The sequence below is a fragment of the Buteo buteo genome, chromosome 10, assembly GCF_964188355.1.
Source record: "Buteo buteo chromosome 10, bButBut1.hap1.1, whole genome shotgun sequence".
NCBI classification, from domain to species: domain Eukaryota; kingdom Metazoa; phylum Chordata; class Aves; order Accipitriformes; family Accipitridae; genus Buteo; species Buteo buteo.
The window spans coordinates 36716384-36731372 of NC_134180.1; the positions used below are offsets into that span (position 1 = coordinate 36716384).

At 36.0% G+C, this 14989-nt stretch overlaps 1 protein-coding gene across 1 annotated transcript in view; it reads right to left on the reverse strand.

The window, feature by feature from the left end:
- The window catches only part of AGBL4 (AGBL carboxypeptidase 4), a 957921-nt gene that overhangs the window by 917398 nt on the left and 25534 nt on the right, over positions 1-14989 (reverse strand). The window contains exon 2 of the mRNA XM_075037073.1: positions 6928-7052. Coding sequence (XP_074893174.1) covers positions 6928-7052 — 125 coding nt within the window. The remainder of the gene's footprint in view (positions 1-6927; positions 7053-14989) is intronic.

Genomic DNA, 14989 nt, shown 5'->3' on the forward strand with positions numbered 1-14989 from the left:
CAGAATTTAAATCTTGACCAAGTTCACCCACAAGAACTGAAATCCACTACTTGGTAGCTAAGAATAAAGGAGAAACATCGCTCACATACGAAATGAATAAAAATTTGACACTGATCTAACTAAATCAACACTAAAATTACAGTAAGCAGTAAATTAAAAGCTATAACAGTGATGATACTTACAGTTTCATCTTAAAGTCAAAATGGCAATGTGAGCTAGAAATATGGGATGGCAAAAACCATTTGACCCTTTATGGTTTTAGGGGAATGGCCCAAGTGTTTTCAAGACACAGATGCAAATTCAGATGTCACTATTGACTGAAGGACCCCAATTTCAAACACATGAGCTATCAAAGAACACATACAATCATAGACTTGAAGAAAGAGGAGCTAAGAGCCTTCCTCACTGAGAGTTAACAAACAAATTAAAATTAATTTCATTTTACTCAACCAAATAGATGGACAGCAGCATGAAGACAGAGCCTGATAATTCAAACTAAGTCAGCTTGATACTTAGGTTAGACTTTGACATCTGTAGAATAGGACCAGATTTCTTGGAAAACTTTCATTTATTATCTCCACTCCAGCTGCCATAAAGTCATAGCAGAGGTAAAACTGAACAGTATCCACAGTGTTTCTCTGAGACACCAGATACTCAAAATAGAGGAACAGGAACTTAAACAAATACTGACAAATAGATGCCTATTTGGGAACTGCTAAATAGATTCATAATTTTTATTTAGGGAAGTAGAAATCCTAGGGAGGAAAGAAAAAAAACAAAATTTAGATGCAGAATGATACTGTTCTGATACAGGGGTTGGTACAGAAAATTATCCACAAAACCTCTATCTTTCTGGATTTATATGTATTTCTTGGTATTTTCATACCATCTATGCTAAATAAAATGCATTCTCCTCAGATTGCCTAGAAGTACTAGTTCATGAGACTATTGTAAAACAAAAAGGAATCAATCACAGAGTTTTGTTACATCAGTAGTCACCTGATAACTTGTTTTACAACTGTTCCTGTCTTTTGAGAGGATAAAGTCAGTTAGAAAGAAGCTTCAAGAACTCAAATGCTCAAATCTCAAAGATTTCTAGCTGGGGGCTCCCTAAACAGACAAAATTCAAATAATCTAGCGATTCTCCTTGTAAATTATTATAAAGAGCTATTTAGAGAGATTACAGGAGCTGACCAGAAGAGGATTAATAAATTATTAATGCAAACTATTCAACAATGAATGACTTATGCCTAATTTAGTAAGAAGGTATATGCAATGAAACACACTACAGAAAATATGTACTTCAGATTGATTAAAGAATGTTGCAAGTCAAAAAATGCTTTATAGAAGTCTTCAGAATTTCAGAACTGTGCTCCTTCATAAAAATATATGCACTTTTATACATGCTTTTTACAAAGCTAGGTAAATGCAATATAGCCTTTAATGCACAGTAAAGAAAATACCTGTCTTCTAAAAGGAGAAACTGGAAAGACTGTAAGATGTTATCATGCATCTTGATACCAGCAACTTAAATCACCAAATGACAGGAGAATGAAGAATGTCTGCTTAAGAAGAAGAAAGTAAAAAGGTAGCCTGTTTCCAACTTCAGACTGCTTTTGATGTCATCCTTACTCCATCTTACTTTGGAGGCAGCTTCTGTAGGAATTAACTGCACGAGATGAGATCTTAGGCCAGAAAAAGAGGTTGAGTACCTCAAATCATCCCTGTTTTTCTTTTCTTTCCTCTGCTTCTCCAAAATGTATCAATTGGTATAGTAAAAGACATTATGTCTCCCTGTACAGATATCATTCACATCTTTAAACAATCACGGCTATAACATCAGAAAGAAGCAGTTGTCCACTAAGGGTCATCGGGTTGTTTTAGCACAGTAATAAGAGGCCTGAACAAACTATAAAATCCAATCCCAATAATAAACAGTTCCTGAAAATTTAATCAATTAAAGACAACAGAGATTTTACAGCCTTTTTTATTTTACTAAACAGTGTAGAACAAAAAAAAAGAAAACTCTATAACGAGAGCTCCATGCATTCATAATAATGACCAGCTATGATATTATCTGTCTTACCTTGGCATCCTGTTTAAATTTCTGAGGAAGAATAGGCTATCCTTTTTCCTGATCCATACAAATACATAACAAAAAAAAAACCAAAATCTTGAGTCAAAATCCTAGCCTCAGTCCAACTGCAACTGAAGTAACAGAGAATGCCTTTGAAGTAAATAACATTTCATTCTTTGATTTTAACCTCAATCTGGATTGATTTATTAACTGTAAGTAATGATCAAATCCTAGCTGCCAAATAGCCATTCTTCTCCTCTATCCTTCTTGGTATATTTTGTCAGTACCTTTGTGATGAAGAACTCCAAATGTGTTTATCGACACTTACAGAACAAAATTTGGCACTATTAGGGAACCCCTTCTGTTGGAAATTCTTTTTTTAAACTCAGTGAAAATACCAATTCTGAACATGATTCATCAGACAGCAGAGTTGTTCAGGGTACATACACATACAGAATATATCATGCGGCCTAGATGTGCATTACTTATTGGTATAATATGGTTGCTGTTTGTTAGAGTAATTAAAATCCTCACAGATATTTTTAATCCCTTCATCACTTTGTCCTATTCAACTTTTATCTCTTCTCAGATTTCTAAAAAGTAAATTTTTCAGGACAGAGATTATCTTTTTCTAGTGTGGCTACAGTATCTGGAACAGTGGCTGTCAACTACTCGAGCAGAATTTCTGGCTATGGCCCCCAAGAGAAATAATCATTCTTTTCACCTGTAAAATCCTCCAATATTGGTATACTAGCATATTTTTATAATTTATCACACATACACGCACTTTCCCCCCCCCCAAATCTCTAATGAATCACTGTTGCTACTAACACCTTTAAAGATATTCTAGCTCAGAAGTAATCATGCACCTGAAGCACTGTCTATTTAAAATACTTGAAATGCAATTTGGAGATGACATTTTTCATCCAATTTCCAGTTACACAGAGAAGGAATTTAGCAAAATTGTAGATGGTATTGTAAGGACCATGGCTGAAGTTAACAGGAAAGAAACCCTACCCAATAAAGAGCATTATCCAGAAATAGACAGCAGCCTGTGACACATATATAATTAGAGAAATTGGAGGCTTAGCCCATGAGACCATGTGTTCCACAGCAAATCCTATTTCCTTCATTCCCCCTTTCATGGTTACTGTAAGTGTAATCATTGCATGATTATAATCCTTACACATAACATATCAGGGGTTTTTTTGGTTTTTTCCAATATTGGTGTTAATTGAAGTCACTGAACAAATGACAAAAAAAATCCACAGCTCAGATCTTATCAGACCAACTGACTTGCACATCAGAAACCATATAAGGAGACCAAAAGACCAAATTTTACATCTCACAGGTATTTTATATGATGCTTCTTTTTTCCCAGAAATATAAGCCATTAGCTTTTTCTTTTGATTTTTTTTCCTTGCTAAAAAAGTATAAAATAAAACTGACAACATAAAATGTCTGAAGTAGAAGTCCAAGTCATGAGGAGGAAGAAGTTAATTTACCAACTTCCAAGTAAAAAAAAGTCTACCGGTTCTACTGTAATATAGGGAAGTGAACATCAAAAAAAACAGAGTTTATCATAAAATTCTGAAAAATAATTCTGAAAAGATTAGGGCTCTCACTCCTATGCTACAGAAATTTGCTCTATTACCTGCCCCTGTTGCTGAAGCACAACAGTAACCTAAGATATACGTAACAGGACGAAGGAAGCAATCATTCTGACAAAGACTTATGTATGATAGTGAACAACAAATTAGGCATGAGTTTCCATAGTGATATAGCAACAATAGGCTGCTGCAATTTTCAGCTGTCTGTACTGAGACAGTAACAGAGCAAAGGGACTAGAGTCCCTTCTCTGTAAGTTGGGATGTTCATGTACTCAGAATTGTCCATTAAATTTCAGTTCCACACTATAAAGAAAATATTGAAGGAACTGGAAGAGAAATAATAATAACAAAAACAAGAAGTTCTGCAAGAAGCAAAACTACTAAGTGCTATGGATTTGGATTTCATCACTGGATTCTCTCGTATCTTTAAAATGCAAATTCCAATTCGTACTTTCTCCCATGCATCTCCTCTGTGGATTCTCTGATGTTTAATAAGAAATTGTCTCATACTATAGCCTTTCTGCCCGTGGGAACACAGATGGGTCTCTTGCCCATCTGGCAGCCTACTTTCCTGAAACCTACAGGAATTCCTGTCCAGTGGCGTTGAAACTGGCCAAGAGTTAAGAAGCTATTGAGGGAGAAAGGAGAGGAGAAAGATCAGCAGCCACACAAAAACCTAGGCTAGCAAGTAGACAGTGTGATCACATAAGCTTTGTTTCCCTGGGAAACGAGGCTAATTATCAAAGGGCTGGAAAGATTCACTTATGATGAAAGTCCAGAGGCCCCAAAGCGGAAAAATACTTAAACACTTAAAGGTAAAGTGCTCTATTGAATATAGGGCTGAAAGAACCAAACATGATAGCTAGGTTGAGACACAAATGATGAGGAATGTTATAATTTACAGAAATATAAATGTTAGCCAAGGATGATGAGGATTTATTTGTACCAAGAGGAGCTATTACTAAGCAGAATTGCAACTGGGAATAGGGGGATTAAATAAAGGAAAGCTTTAGGCTAAAAATCAAGCAACACTGTAAGTCAGATGAGTCTATAGAACAGTTTTGAGACATAGGAATTGGAAGCTCCATGGCTTAAGAAAATTGAAACGGGAATGTAAAAAACCTGTTCTCTACAGAACAATAATGCATGGACAGTGAGATTGGCAGGAATGTCTAATAGGTGTTTCTTTTCTTTTATCACTAGATTAATAACACAAAATACTGCACTAAACATATAATAAACACTGCACTACTAGCCAGTAGTTAAACTGACACCTAAATCAGAAATACATACAGCACAATTATGTGTTCCTAGTATTTGTACAGATGTTGTTTTTACAGTGTGTCTTTTTCGTTCACTTTTATATCTATTTGGGTGTCAATGTTTTAATCTTTTGGGTGTCAATGATTGGTCTGATGCAACAGGAGAAAAATAGAATGGATGACTGCTAATTCAGGTAATGAAAGGAGGTTTCTTGTTTTCTCATGATACTATGGAAATAAATTTCTTTGTGAGTAAAGGCTTTAGTGTGAACTGTCAAGCAAAACTGGAGATATCCTTATAATGAGAAGAAAATCTTCAAGATATTTTCAAATCTAAGTAAACAAAGTTGTTTAAGAATTTGAAGTTGAAGGAAGAGGAACAATGAGAAGAAATGTAATATAGACAATATATAAAACTAATAAAAGTAGCTACTGCTTTTGAGTGCTCATCTAAATGGCTGAAACCAGACCTAGGATATATAAATGCATAGAGCTGCCTTTCTCTCATATCACCTATATGATACATCAAAAATAAATATAATATTATACAGGTAATTATTTATATAGAGTTATTAAAATATCTACTTTTACACATAAAGTGATCAAAGTTACTTGTGTATTAATGGAATATTTTTAAGCAATACTGTGTTTCCTTGTTATTATTTTCTAGTAAAACATAAAAGAAAATAATCAAAATGCACAAACCAGATTACACAGTATGTTTGATGTAGCAATTTCTAACATCCATTTAATATAGCTGAGATGCAATGACTAATACTGCCCATGTCCACTAGTACAAAGACCTAAAAAAGGTTCCAGACCAGATTATGTTCATGCAGGTCTCATTTTAACGGAAATTGAAGAGATGAAAAAAAGATTAGAGGAACACACATTATAAAAACAGACCTCACAAGTCAAACTTAGTAGTGAAACCATTTTCTTTCATGTAGACAACCATGAAAACAAATATCCTGTAAGCACTAGATATATATTGTATCTTTCTACCAGATCTCTTTGCCTCCTTGAGACAGATTCCCATTCATCTCATGACTATATAATTTGATCATAGTTGAGTAAGGCACAGCAGGGGAAAGGGTCTGTCTGATAAAGTATCAGGCTCCAGGAAGACAGATAAACAATTTCATGATTTCTAGTTGTAACAGGACTGGTACAGTGGTGGATATTAAGATATTAGTCTCGTAGGAATACAAATATCAAGCCTCTGCAGTTTTTTCTCTTACTAAATATGTTTTCTTTCCATTAAGTGAAAATGACAGCCTGATTATGATAAACTAAGACAGAACACCAGAATAAAATGCAAGGTACATGTGAAAAGTGGAATTAAATCTTTTTTGATTTGTCAGTGTGAAAGTTAGTACATAACTTTGGGGGGGGGCTTAGTTTAAGACGTGACATGAAAAAATAGAGCAAGGAAGTTTCTTTCTCATGTGGTATTTTTACTGCAAAGAAACATTATTTAAAAGTAGGTGGCCTATCAAGTTGTTTCACATTTAAACCTCCTCTTTCGCAAGGGACACAGTGGCAGGCAACTCTTCCTCTACTACAAGTCACTAATGCCTGTTTGCAGTGCTACCTCATTGTTCTACATGTATTAAAAGAAGACTTGAGTGATAGTATTTGAACAGCTATGATGGACTTCCTTTTCATATATTAACACATATATTTTGGTTGTATACAATAACACAAATATATAGCAGCCGTTACTAATAAAAGTCCTGTTAGGTGGCAAATGTTATACTGTCTTTGTAATTACTTCTTGTCTTAGCTGAAAAACATGGTGCTATCCAGTCATGCTGATACCTGTATTTACTGATAAAAATTCAGAGAACAAAGATGATACATTTTACAGCAAAGTTTTAGTTACAAACCCTGGATGTCATCTTTTTTGTTTAAGAAAATATGTTCTGGAGTAAGCAATTTTTAAAGGTACCTTACTATCTAATCTAGTATCACTTACCTGTGATTCTTTTACATTTTCAACAGTGAAGTTGAACCAAACTCGAAAGCGTGGGTTACAGGTATCTGGTCTAATGAACAGGTCATACTCAAACTCTGTGATGTGGTCCACCCGTCCAAGGTTACCTATGAAAAACATATGAAAAAGAATGCGTTTTAATGAATGACTGATAAACTTTCCAGGAACTACACTGAGAAAAATTTTTTAAACTTCTAACTCTGTTGGTTAAAATACGTAAGTATAATAAGCCTTACAACAGTTCAGAATTATTTTTAAAAGACTTGATCATAGTCACAAAATAAAATACATACCAGTAAGCTACATGCATATGAATACAACAAAAAGAAGACAACATGGATTTTTATTACTCAATCAAATTGACTTTTTGTCTTCTCTTATGGAAGTATTCCAGTTAAGTGTCCTAACATCATTTTAATTGTTTCCTTTTTTATTTTCCACTTTTCTGATTATGTCTCTGCATCTCTTTTAGCCCGCACCTGTATGGATTTTTTTCTGTCCATTTGCTGCTCATGTTCAAGCACCTCTAAGACTAAAGAGTCCCCAGATTTCCACCTGGACCATCTGGCTGGTGCTCTGAGGTCCCTCTCTCCCCACAAATGGGCCAGCCTTCATCTCCTTTGTAATTCAAAAACTAGCTTAATACTTTTCCTTCACCATTCGCAGCCATTATCACCTCCTTCCAAAGACACAAACAAGGCTGTAAGATTTCGCCTCAGCTTTTTCCTGGTGAATTTCATGGAATAATATTTTTAAATATAGTCAGAGCTACATTGTCCCCTATGGCATTATTCAGCAAGCAACCACACTGGCTATAGAAATGAAGTTCAGCACTGGGAAAACTTGCTAAGTGCTTTTAAATTGCTAAATTGGCATTTTTCCTTTGAAGTGTGCCAAGATTTTTAAAGACAGGGTTTAGACTGTCCATTTCATTTATACACTACCAAAAATAAGACTTCACATTTTCCTGATCCAATCCAAAACCCATCTCATCAGGTCTTGTAAGACAGGGCCATGCTTTAGCTCATGGGCTAAATTATACTTATTTTTTAAAAAAAGCATGGTAAGATGACCTGGTTTTATGGTTTCAGACATATTTTGGCGTTTAGATACATATTTTTGGGTTGGATATATACTGTTGGGTTCAAGTAGTTATATATAATGCTATTTGAGCTAAACAATTCCCTCCTCAGCAAGTCCCATTTCAGTCAATACGCCTGTTCATTGGTAACACGCTACTCAGTATGAGCACAAGTAGCAAAATTTGGCTGATCTGTTGTTCTGGGGTGGAAAAGAAGCAGCAAAAACATTTTCAATGCTGTTCATCAATATATTTGCAGGATTTCTTCCTTACCCTACGTTGTTTCTGGCTTTACTAATTGAACATTTTAAATCTTCCCTATTTTTAATGTTATCATCTACTTTCCTACCCACATTCTTCTTTTCAGAAGAAAATTCTCCTCACTGATTCCCTCTGCAGAAAACCGCTTCATGCTAACAATCTGTTCCTAAACACTTGCCTGAAGGATACATTTGGCATATGAAATATTTGAAAAAAACCAGCAATATTGTACAGCTAGAATACCTTCGCCAAATATAAATAATGTCATCTGCTGTATTGGGTTTTCGTGCCCAGGTGCTGGCTGTGGGGGCTCCAGAGCTGAGCTCTCTGAGGAGAGGCTGCGCTGCCCCACGCCAGCTGCAGCCGGTTCCAGCCGGTTCCAGCCGGTTCCAGCAGGTTCCAGCCGGCTCCGCAACAGCCCCACCCAGGGCACAGCAGAGCCCCTCAGGGAAGGTGGAGGCCACCTCAGTGAAAATGTACTTAAAGGGCAAAACCACTACACAGGCAGTGAGGAGTGAGGGAGTCTGAGGAGAACTAGGGTCAAAGGAGAAGGAGGGAAGGGGGTGCTCCGGGCTCTGGGGCAGAGACTCCCCTGTGTCCTGTGGGAAGAGGCTGGAGCCGGTGGATATTTCCGGAAGGACCAGTGGCCCGTGGAGGACCCACTCTGGAGCAGACTCTCCTGACAGGAACTGCGGCCCATGGGAAGGGCCCAGGCAGGAGCAGGGAAACTGTGAGGAGGGAGGAGGGGCAGAAAGGAACTGCTATGGACCGACCGCAGCCCCCCCATCCCTCTGCGCTGCTCGTTGTGGGGGGAGTGAACTTGATCCTGGGAAATGGGGAAGGTGTTGTTTTAATTTCTCTTTGTTTCTTACTCTCCAGACCCATTTTAACTGGCAATAAATTAGTTTTCCCCCAGTCGAGTCTGTTTTGCCTGTGATGGCAATTGGTGAGCAATCTCCCTGTCTTTATCTCGACCCAAAAGCTTCTTCGTCTTAATTTTCTCCCCCTGTCCTGTTGAGGAGGGTGAGTGAGAGAGCAGTTGGGTGGGCATCTAGCAGCTGGCCAAGGTCAACCCACCACATCTGCCTGATTCGGTTAAGTCCGCTACATATCCAAGTGCACCTTCTGCCACAGGGGTCAAGCCCATCACTATTATTCACAAGAACAGAACTCGAACCTTAATGTAAACTATTATTTCCTACAGGTTATTATCCAAAGTAAATAAGAATGGTAAAACCAAGCTATTGCATTGTAATACCTTTAATTAAAGGACTTTGGTTTACTGTATTTTTCACTAAATGTCATGCACATATGACATTGCTGGAAAAATAATATTCCTCATGTATTTCAGAATTTAGGTGGTCCAAGCTGTTCAACAGCTTAGGTTGGATTCCAGTTGCCTCACAAGTCACAGTTTAAGCTCTCTCTGGACAAAGCTTCGTGTGTGGGTGCCCAGAGTCACTTCAACCTGAGCCATGCCTGTGATGCTGATGGATTCTATAAGACCAAGGCAGCTGGCTGGATGAACACAGACTGCAGGCTAGGTCCAGCTTGTAAACTACTAGGTATACATGCCTCCCAATGATCCCAACAATTCCAGATATAGATTAAGTTATCTGCAGCACAGACCAGAGGTACAAATTTTAATTGACTTACTTCCAAAGAAGGACACAGAAGCAGTTAAATTTATATTTTAAGTTCAAAGATCATTAAAAAGTTGTACTGCAAGGCATAGGAAACTAAAATATTATTAAGTGAATAAATAAAAACAGAGCAAAAAGAGACCTTGATTTCTGACCTATTGCACATTTCAGCTTCTTTTTCAACATCAGACTGATCTGAACTGTATGGGGGTCAGATGGCCCACTCAGAACTACTTTACAGAGTCCATAGCATCCCTAAACAAGCACTGGTGAATTATCCCAATGACAGTGAAATCACTGATGGTGAAGAGTTCGTATGCTGGAACTACTCCAAGCCAGTCTGCTCTGGAAAACCTATATACCCATCTAAAATCCAGCAGAACCTTTAACAATTTAATCATTGTGTGCATGATTCCCTGGGACTCCCAGCACTGTTTTCTCTCTTTATCTGTAATACTTGATTTAAATACTTACCTCCCTCTTAATGCAGTATTTTTTCCTTTTGTAAATTGTATCTCACTTAATTACTTTTTGCCTACAAAACTGCCTCTTACTAGGCTCCTTCGTAGTACACCTCAGCTGCCATAGTCACCTGCAGCCATTTGCAGTTTAGTATCATTTGTACATTTCATTAGCCCACTATTTCTTCTGTCTTCCAGATGCTAAATAGGCTGGACCTAACACTAATGCCTTTGGTAACCAATTCAACAAGTTCCTCATGCTCAATAGACTATTGTTTGTAATATCACAGCCTTTGCTCACAATCTGTCAGCCTAATTTCAACCCACATAGCAATGTCATTAAACAAGACGGCAGTTTTGGTACAAAGAAGCCTAGAACTGTAAGAACAAAACACTTCCTCGCTTTAAGAGATGCTTTGTAGAAAACTGATAGTGCCACTGAAAAACATTTTTTGGTGTCCAAGAAAGGATATAAACTTCCCAGTGTTAATCTCACAAAGTTAACAATTTTACATACTGCCTTCACATTGCTGTAATCATGGGAAATAGATTTATTTTAATGTGTGAAAATTATATTCTTATACCACAGATAACACAGTGAAATGCATTAGAAATTATGAAACAGGAATTAAACATTGATTATGCTATTCCATTTAGCCATTATACCATTTTAATATTTTAACACTGAAAATAAACATTTTTTTCTTAAGTGCAAACAACTTCTAAACTGCTTTTATTTTTTAATAGTTCTATAAGCTTCCTTAAAATTTCTCTTTTCTTTTTTTGTTAAATGTATAGCAAGAGAGAAAACTGGTTAATGAATGGTTAGACAGTAAGTTCCTCCTATGCCAAAGGGATCTCTGTGCAATTATGTAATACATACACTCTGCTTTGCAGTACCTGAGGTGGACAGTTTCTGTGCAGAAATGATGATATATTTAAGACAGAGCTAGATAGCACCAATTTTGTGTAATGTACCTACCAGTAGTTTTCAGTCTTGATACAACTACTGTAAGACATTTCGCATGCATGGTTTTTATTCTGTGTACATCGCTAGTCTAGTAATTTGTGATATCAGTAAGGGAGTCTGTTCATAACTATATTGGTTAAGTACATTCTTTTAAAATCAAAGATAAAAGTCTCACATTACTAAAACATCAGCTTTGCCTTACTTTACTTTGGGTTCACAGCTGCATGAAATCATCACCACCCCGTCCAATAAATACAGAAGTTGGATCTATGAAATTATACAACATTTTTTAAAGCATCATCACTCCATTGTTTGTGATTTGCATTATATTTGGGGGTTAACATTATAAAACATAAGATATTAATAATGTTATTTAAGGTATCTATAAAATTAATGAGCTGATCGAGTAATGTAAACTGCAAGGGAAAAAAGCCCAACAACATTACGAGCAGTAAGATCGGAACTTATTGGCATTCTAAAACTTTTCTTGTTTAAAATTTTTTTTACAGTTTGGGTGCATGTCTGGTTGTCAAACGGCTTTCTGACTATCTTAAAAGTAAAAGAAACAATTTATTACAGTAGCTAGCACTTTACAAAACATTATGGGTTTTTTTTCTCCTATGCACTCTGAAATTGGGGGGGGCGGGTGTCTATTATTAATTTACTTTACAGATATACTGGCACAGATCTTTTTAAACTGATGGGAAGATGTGAACAAATCAAATTCCCAAATGTCTACAAACTGACTTGCACTTAGCCTTGGGGTTTTTAAGACATGCTCAATTTTCAGTTGCAGTTCTGTTCAATACTCTTAACATACTGAGAAAAAAAGAGACATGCTTTTCTTTAATCATTCAAGCTGAAATTTTTAACTATATTTGCTTAAATCGCTTTACAGAGTAATGTTTAGTGCAGTACTCTCAAAATGTGAATAGTGACGGGGTCAATAGCATGTTTCAAGTTTCTTTAAAAGTCAGAAAAAAAACCAATGTTACTATTTTATTAATCATGCAACATACACTTAGACCTCATAAAATATTAACGTATATTGCTTCCTACATCAATAAAAAGTGTACTTTACACAAAGAAAGAAAACGTGCTTAAGAAAACGCTAGCTAAACTTACTAAGCATTCTAACAATTATCATAAAAATGCTAGAAAACAAAATATAGATATGTTAAGCAATCCTAAAATCTTCTTAAACCACACATTGTGCTTTCCTACAGAGAATTTTAAGATGAAAAATAGACCTTGAGGGTCTTAGACAAGCCTGAGGCAATATAAAGAAAAAGGTCAAACACTCTGCTAAAAAGGACCGTTATCTTCAGAACAACAACTTATCAGCCAGCTTGCAGCCCTGCTTATTTACAGTTATTGGTCCCAGAGGAAGTGCACTTCAGCGCAGGGCGCGATTACTTTGTAATGAGTTTGCCAGAAATGGTAAAGGAAACTAATTTGTAACAATGTGCTGTTCCCTGCACATGAACTTTCTCAGACACTTTTTTTGTCCAGCAATGAATAACTAACTTCAGCCTCCCTAATAAGCAGTGAAAACAGAAGTGCACTAAAAACGACTGAGTCGCAAGCATGAATGTGCTGAAATATCAGTGATTATCCCTCTCAGCTGTCCATTACAGTACTCATGATGACCACCAATTCCCCTGTGGTGGATATATAGAATGCAGGTTTCAGGGGGTGGATTTGCACATGAAAATTAACACCATTTGGAAGAAAATAGCCTGCACCTGTCACAGATTAGCAACAAAAGGTCAAATGCCTCCTTTTACACCTAGAGCACTTGCATATTGTATGCCTTGCTTATAGGAGCCTAATTCTAGTTTCTTAATTCTGAAAAGTGAGCACCATGGTGAACTGAGGAGAAAAAAGAATTAAATCTTGGCTAAAAGCTATCAATAAATCTATTGATCAAGATACATATGAATGGAAGTAGCTGAGGCAATCTCTGTCTCTAAAAGAGGTAGTTTTTCAAAAGAGAATTACACAAAGTGCTCTTCTGTTTTTGTCAATATGCTGCCAGGTTTTGAAATGCTATTTTTCATCCACACAATAAAAATCTTGACAAGTAAGCAATAGAAAATCACTAATACACTTGCAGCTGCATTTCAATCTATACAAATTCTTTAAACAAAAACAACCAAGGAACAGATTGGAATATACATCATTTTCACCAGTTGAACCTGGGATCAAGTCCAAGATAGCCAAACAGTATTAATCTATATTTTCATGCAACTCTATATTTCACAAAATAAGGTGAAACGTAGAATATGGAATACCCTCAATGGAATTCATCCTTAAAGATCACAAAACACATTGAGATAATAATGCAAGGAAATTTTATTGATACATTCTAAATGGAACAGGAACTACAGGGACCGAGATCTGTAAAACCTTCTTGAGTGAAAGATTAGATATCTTCTGAAAGAAGTGCATCTAAGAATATCAGTTGTAAATTCCCACTGGTTTTACAGTCTCTGTCTGTGAAAAGAATTTATAAAAAACAGTTTGGTGAGAAGTCCTAAACAACTTCTAAATAGCATTTGATTTTTAAATAGGAAAAAATCTAACAAAATAGTGATGATCTCTGAAAACCTGTGACTGTTTTTGCATCATCTCGTGGACTCCTGCCCAAAGCATATGACAAATCAAGATTCTTGAATCTGCAAAGCACATGATTTGAATGAAAAGACAATACAATCAAAAACACATATACAACACCTTGTAAATTAAAGTATACTTTAAATTATTAGAATTGCACATATTAAGCTCTGCAATACAAAGTAGTATCTACACTGCTACAGTGAAATCAACATTTTGGAAAAAAAACTCAATACTCTTCAACAACATAGTATTCTTTTAAGAACCTGATGTTTCACTTAAAACAACAGCAATGTTCATGACTCAGCTTTCAGTCAAAATCCAAATCGCCTTTGACAAATTCAAGACTATCAAATAGGCAAAGCATTTCAAAAGCACATGGTTTGTGAAGCTGGACAGGCTTTCATTTGTAGTCTCTTTTCCATCCTCTCTCCTCAATTAAGCAAGTTGAAATTGCTGTGTTTCCAATATGTTTTAAGTTTTTATCAATAGTGACATTGAAAGGACAGTAAATCAGTAGCTTTTGTGAAAAAGATTGTACGGGAACAATGACTGTCTTAGCTCTTAGCAGCAATTGGTAAAAGGCCAGCTTCCATCGCTGGTAAGGGTAAACTGAGATGTACATATTAATGCATAACTTACAGAGGCTGAATGATTCTGATTGAGCTTTTATTGTAATTAGACAATGTGATAAAATCTAACTGTGACTGACAACACATGAAAATTCTAGCTTTTATACTTTTCTTGTTTATCTATGAATATAGCATTAAAATAAATTTTATTGACCTTTTGGGTATATAAGAGTTAAAGGTCTCCATTTGTTTGTTTGTTTCACTACCAAATGATTCAGCAACAATATAGAGAAGAGCAGTGAACCCAAAACTTATAAATGTTCTTATCCTTTCCAACTGTCCTATTTCTTTTGGTGCAACAATATTGATTTTAATGGTGTTGCTTCTAATTCATAACAATGACAGCACAATCTGATTCTCCACACCTTTTCAGGATCACA